Source organism: Lepisosteus platostomus, chromosome 16 (assembly GCF_059453375.1).
Source record: "Lepisosteus platostomus isolate fLepPlt1 chromosome 16, fLepPlt1.hap1, whole genome shotgun sequence".
Classification (NCBI taxonomy): domain Eukaryota; kingdom Metazoa; phylum Chordata; class Actinopteri; order Semionotiformes; family Lepisosteidae; genus Lepisosteus; species Lepisosteus platostomus.
Window position 1 is genome coordinate 22,800,134 of NC_142626.1, and position 7,117 is coordinate 22,807,250.

The 7,117-nt window shown below is 41.1% G+C and overlaps 1 protein-coding gene across 1 annotated transcript; it reads left to right on the forward strand.

The window, feature by feature from the left end:
- Positions 1 to 1,094: 1,094 nt before the first annotated feature.
- LOC148647068 (uracil nucleotide/cysteinyl leukotriene receptor-like) lies at positions 1,095 to 2,049 on the forward strand. Its single transcript, XM_088609127.1, has one exon. The coding sequence runs from the start codon at positions 1,095 to 1,097 to the stop codon at positions 1,998 to 2,000; it is 906 nt and encodes a 301-aa protein (XP_088465253.1). The 3' UTR covers positions 2,001 to 2,049.
- Positions 2,050 to 7,117: the final 5,068 nt, after the last annotated feature.

A 7,117-nucleotide genomic window follows, 5' to 3' on the forward strand; every position in this document is an offset into this window, starting at 1 on the left:
TAATTTTTTTGTCTCTTCTATATCCTGAAGTCGTATCTTCTGCAAACATGACTACTTTCTTAACTTTACTGGAGTCGAGATAATTGATAAAGAAATAAAAGGAACAGTAGGTCTAGCACAGACTCCTGTAGTAACCTGCTAATTAAATCACCTCCAATTTGAACATCAGTACTGATTTCTAACCAACCATCATTTTCTCGAATCCATACACCAGTTCTCATTCCAATCAGGCACATTATCTTGAATGTGAGGCACAATGTGAGAATTCAACTTTAATGAGGAACTTATTAAACATTTTCTGACAATGGCCCTCTGTATGCCTATGATACAAGCTGCAGTCCTGCATTTTACACTGTTTCCTCAATAGCCTGTGCATTACTGTGACCTTCTCTAGTAAGTGGCTGCCCGATGATGTACTGTAGGGGTGGATAATAATGTTGACTGCATTCATCCAATCCATTCAGATTTTGCACATAAAATACAAGTGTAAAGAAACTGTTCAGCTACGCTTTTAGAGTTACAGAAGTACACACTAGACTCGACTAGCTTTAACACTTGCTAGTGAGGCCTTTAAAACCTGGTGATACGCAAATAAGAATACATACAGAAAGATTACATCTGAGAAAATATATTATATAACTCTGTGGTGAGCAGCAACAGTGGTTAGCATTGCTGCTTCACAGCTCTGGGATCTAGGTTCAATTCCAGACCTGGAGTGTGTATGTTCTCCCCATGGTTGTGTGGGTTTCCTCTGACAGTCCACAAAGGACTGTTAATTGGCTTATGAGAAATGTGACCCTAGTGTGATTGTGTGCATGACTGATTTGGCTGAAGGCAACTAAAGCCTTTGCTGACTTAAAATTAGACTTTGCTTCACGGAAAAATCAGTGAATTAACAATTAAGTATTATGTTGTTTAGACTCAGAAAATGCTTCTCTGAAACTAACAAGCAATACTGGCTTTTTACAAAAATGAAACACAATCCTCTCGAAATCCTACTTTTATTTCCTGCATTTAAATTGAAGCCTGTCATCCATGTTACATCAATTTATTTTCAAATAAAACCATCTGGTGTTTTTTCTCTATAGACCACGATGGATGTCCTCCAAGCAAACGCAAACCTTCCCCTGAACTACAACATGTCCAACAACACAGAGAAGCTGTGGTCTCCATTTGAAGGATGTGAAGAGCAGCTCTCTGGTATTCTGGTTGCGCTAAGTATACAGATAGTCAATGTCATTCTGGGTATACCAGCCAATGTGATGGTTCTGTCTCTATTGCTGACAAGAACAGGTGAATCTTCCACTTCGGACATCTTCATATTTCACCTCGCTGTTATGGATACTTTCTTTGGCTGTATGGCCCCTCTTGACCTGGTTAATGTGTTTCTCCTTAACAACAAAGATGCCTGGCGTGCACAGCAGTTTACTTATGGTTTAAAAGACATGGGAGGTCCCCTGTTTCTCTCCTGTATCTGTTTAGACCGGTATGTAGCAGTGCTGCATCCCATCACTTTCACAGGCCTCAAAGATCACAAATACAGAGCAGCCTGGTCGGTGGTGGTGATGGCCATTACTGTTCTCTACGCTACTGGCAAGGCTATAGGTGGAATTCCAAATTTTGACAAAATATTCACCTTCGGCATCCTCACTGCCTTCATGTTCATGGTCTTCTGTAACATCTCCATCCTGTGGGCACTGAAGCGATCTGGACCAGGGAAAGATGAGATGCACCCCATGAAGAAGAAGGCCTTCAAGATTGTTCTTTCTATTCTGGCTATTATAGTGTTTAATTATCTTCCGCCAGTCACCCTCTTTCCTTTCCAGCAATATTATCACACTTACCTATTTAAGTGCTACATCCACCCCATCTCCTTCTCCTTTGTCAATCTGAGTAGCAGCACTCAGCCTTTACTCTACCTGTCCAGAGTGGAGAAGGTACCTTGCCTGTCAAGTAGCAAGATGTGCTGTTCAACAAAGACCTCCTGTCTACGAAGATAAATTATTTTAGAAATACAGTACTGTGACTGACAGTAGGGCTATGTGGCAACCAGGCTTCACAAAGCTGTTTCTATCACTTCCACACCTGATGAGATTATCAGTTTTTTATTATCACTGGTACCTCCAGCAGACAGTTTCATAAACCTTCTTGACTGAAATTGTTCCTCCCTTAAGAGGTTCTTGAATTGAAGAGTATTACCCTTAAGAGAAGGGTATTACAGCGAATAGCTCAACAGATTTCAGTGAATTCCCTAAGGGAAACTATTACTTATCATAGGTAAGGTTATCACACAACATACAGTAAATGTTAATCACAAAATAATATAGGTTGCAAGTCCAACCAGTGGTCTAAAGGTTAATCTGCACTTTCATTTTATGTTTATATTTTCACTTACAATATTGTTTGTGCAATTTTTAATGTTGCAAAGTTGTGTTTTCTGTGTTTGTTCCATTGTGTCATTATGATGTTTGTAAGTTGTTTTGACTGAATATCTGGAGGCACTTTAAATAAATTAAAATAAAGCTGGTTTTGCTTTGATGTTTTTTTAAATAGATACAGAACATCTATCTGTGTCAATAAAAACACTTCAATCTATTCACAATGGTTTGTCAGAATGCCATCTATATTATTATAACAAAAAATAATTTAAAAAGTTTAAAAACAAACTGATCCTGCTCCATACATATACTGTATACAAAATGATAGTCTCAAGGAGATGTTATGATAAACACGTTACACGATATTAAAGAAAGCAATATTTCAGGAAAATTATAACTCTATATCCTCACAATGTTTTTTATATCTTTAAAATGTTTGAAACTGATTTTTTTAAAATTATTTCTACATTCTTAGAGGGTAAATCTTAAATCTGAGATCATCATAGGTACAACTATGAAATATTTCATGAATAACTCAGTAGTCCAAATAAAAATAAATAATTTCTTGCATCTGCTTTACTTGAACTTGAACTTGAACTTTATTGCCATATGTAACCGGTACTGGTACAATGGAATTCTTACATACAGAAAGTCTCTCGATTGTAAAACAAGTGTAAAAAACAAAACAAAGTGCAAACAGTGCATCAAGACAATGTACAAACAAACAATAGACAATGTGCAAGTAAACATGCAGACAGTTTGAATGTAAACAATACAGACGTGTAAACAATGACTGGAGACGTACAATAAATACATTACAATGAGGTAGATGGTGATGGTGTAGGTGTGGTCCGAGGGGGATGGCTAAATGTGTTTGCCAGTCTTACTGCTTGTGGATAGAAGCTATTGAAGAATCTAGTGGTAAGTGTCCGTATGCTCTTATATCTCTAGCCTGAGGACAGTGGGGTGAAGAGCTCATGCCGGGGGTGGTTACTGTCCTCTGTGATGGCCAGAATTCTACCACGGCAGCGGTCCTCATAGAGCTGTTTAATCTCGGTGAGACCGCAGCCGATGATCTTCTGGGCCATATTGACCATTCTCTGCAGTGCCTTTCTTTCTCGCGAAGAGGTGTTGCCATACCACACGGTGATCCCGTTGATGAGGAGGCTCTCGATAGTGCAGCGGTAGAAGTTCACCAACACATGTATTGGCATCCCCCATCGCTTGAGGCACCTCAAGAAATAAAGGCGCTGCTGAGCCTTCTTCATGATAGTCAGTGTTCACAGTCCAGGTTAGATCTTTAGAGATGTGAATTCCCAAAAACCTAAAGCTGGTGACTGTTTCCACTTCCGTTCCATCAATACTGAGTGGGCTGTGAGTGTGTGGCCTGTGTCTCCGAAAGTCCACTATTAGCTCTTTCTTTTCTTTATATTCAAGTCCAGGTTATTGCTATGACACCACCTAAGCAGCTGTACAACTTCATCCCTGTAAGTGGACTCATCATCATCACTGATCAGTCCTATTATAGTGGTGTCATCGGCAAACTTGATGATGCGGTTGTTGCTGTGTCTTGCTGTGCAGTCGTGAGTAAATAGGGAGTAAAACCTTGGACTCAGACAGCAGCCTTGTGGGGTTCCAGTGCTCAGGGTGAGTGGTGTTGATGTTTTATTGCCTATGCGCACCACCTGTGGTCTCTCGATAAGAAAGTCCAGCAGCCAGTTGCAGACAGAGTTGCACAGACCTAATCCCCTGAGCTTTGTCACCAGTTGACTGGGTATGATGGAATTGAATACTGAACTGTAGTCCACAAACAGCATTCTGACATACGAGTTCTTAGTGTCCAGGTGTTCCAAGGCTGTATGCAGAGCCAGGGAGACAGCATCATCCACTGATCTGTTGTTCTGGTAGGCGAACTGCAGGGGGTCCAGGGACTCTGTGATGGAGGAGTTGATGTGTGACAACACCAGCTTCTCCAGGCATTTCATCACCACAGATGTTAATGCTACTGGGCGGTAATCATTCAGGCATGTCACTTTTGTCTTTTTGGGGGTTGGAACAATAGTGTTTTTTTTAAAAGCAGGTGGGGACCATGGACTGTGACAGGGAGGAGTTAAAGATGTCTGTAAACACTGTGGTCGGCTGGGCTGCACATGTCCTCAGGACGCGAGGTGGTATCCCATCAGGCCATGCAGCCTTACGGATTTTCACCCTGCTCAGGGTCTTCTGCACGTCCTGCTCTGAGAGTTTCAGAACAAACTCGCCTTCACACTTGGGGTCTTCTCAGCATTGCCCGTGTTCAGAGCATCAAAGCAGGCATAGAAGTGGTTCAGTTCGTCAGGCAGGGATGCGTTGTTCGTGTCAATCTCCTGGCTGCAGCCCTTGTAGCCTGTGATTGACTGTAATCCCTGCCACAGCCTCCGGGTGTCAGCGCACTGCATTTCAAGCCGCACTCTGTAGCTCCGTTTAGTGCTTTTTATGGCTTCTTCTAATGCATACCGTGATTTCTTGTACAGCTCTTTGTCCCCCGATTTGAACGCGGTGGATCTTTCTTTTATTTTATTGCGAATGTTGTGGTTGAAACACGGTTTCTGATTGGGAAATGACCTTATTTTCATTTCTGGTACACAAACGTCGGTGCAGTATTTAATATAGCTGGTGACCGCATCTGTATACTCATTTAAATCTGTGTCGGGAGCTCTGCATGCGTCCCAGTCTGTACTATCAAAGCAGTCTATTAACTTGCTTTCCGCCTCCTCAGACCAACAACGCACTGACCTGTTCGCAATGGGGGATGTCTTCAGCTTCTGTTTGTACTCAGGAAGCAACAGGAGAGCAATGTGGTCCGACTTACCGAAACTCGGTTTGGGAAGCGCTTTGTATGCTCCTTTTATTGTTGTGTAGGAGTGGTCTAAAATATTGCCTCCTCTTGTCGGTACAGTGACATGCTGAATGTATTTTTGCAGAACTTTCCTCAGATTGCAGTGGCTGAAGTCCCCAACTACAATTGAGACGGCTTCTGGGTCGGAGTTTTCGTGCTTGTTGATAATGTCGTGGAGTTCGCTATGTGCTGCTTCCACGCAGGCTTGAGGTTGAATGTAAACGGTTGTGATAATAGTGGCGGAAAACTCCCTCGGCAAATAAAAGGGTCAACATTTTATGGTCAGGTGGACCATAAAACTCCCATAAAGCGACTTTAAACTCTGGTGGACTTATAAAGTCCACCAGAGTTTAAAGAATAGAACCAACATATTGATTATATTCTTCATTTATATTGTGATATAATACAAAGGTTATAAAAAGTATTCACTCCCTTTGGCATTTTCACATTAAATGTACTGACATCATTGGATTCAACATGTATTTATTCTGGAATTCTTAGCACTGATCAGCACAACAAGTGTCAGTTCTTTTTATAGCCACTGTTTATAAGCAGAGATGCAAACCATGTTGCAAATCAGTACCACAGTTCCTGCAGATTTCTTTATCAGATAAATCATCATGTTGGTATTTTAAGACCACAAAACTGCTTCACTTGCTGGTCCTTGTTGAATTGGATGAATTTATTTTATTTAGTTGAGGTTGACAGCCTCTGCTTTCTATGTCCCTCAGTCAAAGGCTTCATAATAATAATTCTGCTGTATTTGCCTCACAGTCACATAAATCCTATTTTAGGAAAAATGCTGAATTAGAAATCAAATTGCATTATGATAAGGATACAGAACAGTTAGTCCTGGGCAGGTCAGAGCACTCAGCACCAGTCTTCTCTGAGACCAGCCACATACACAAGAGGAGCTCAACCCGGCCCACTACTATCGATACAGGTAGATGCTACACCTTGGTGTTGGTGGAGGGGATCTCCATAACCTGTAAAGTACTTGAGTGGAGTGTTGAGAAAAGTGCTACAGTATATACGTGTAAGGAATTATTATTATTACTACTGGCAGCAGATCAGCAGGCTCTCCCAGCTATCTGCCACTCATTAACATTAATGAGCACAGAATCTAAACCCTGGAGCACTGTTGGTCAGATCTTGGTTATTGGGCTGCTCTCAGCCACGCTCTGTTCTGACATGAAAGTTCTGTTTTCTAGTCCTGTCCTGCTGCTGACAGTCTTGTACAGTCTCACTTCAACTTCCAGTCTGGTCCTCCTCCTGCTTCCCTTCTCATCCTGCTCCTGCTTCCTGTCTCATCTTGCTCCTGCTTCCCTTCTCATCCTGCTCCTGCTTTCTGTCTCATCCTGCTCCTGCTTTCCATCTCATCCTGCTCCTGCTTCCCTATTTTTTATTCAAATGGCAGTCAACCCAGCTCATTACTAGTTTTGACTCTCTGCAATAATTAAATGGTTTGCTGATATCCCTGCCATTAGATTGGTGCAGGGGGGGATTACTGGCTAACTCCATGCAGATAACCTTCCACAGTTTCATTTTAAATTATACTGTTGTATCAAATATGGTTTGAGAAAACTATTAGGAATTAGAACATGAATTTCCAAGATTGGTGTATGTCTACTATGTATCAATAAAAAGCAATTTATACACATATATTCAAGCAATATACATTTCTGTTTAAACAATTATAAAATGATCAAAATAAACTTACAAAAGAGTGAGTTTATGACCCAATCCGCCTTGATGCTCACAAATGTCTAATCAAAATACACACTGAAACACTCCTCATAAACAGCACATTTACATTCATACACTTAAAAGATAAATATTTATGACTGTCATGAGTCACACA

What these genes read in the sequence shown, in the direction of transcription:
- LOC148647068 (XM_088609127.1), top strand. Translation starts at nt 1,095, where the DNA reads ATGGATGTCCTCCAAGCAAACGCAAACCTTCCCCTGAACTACAACATG.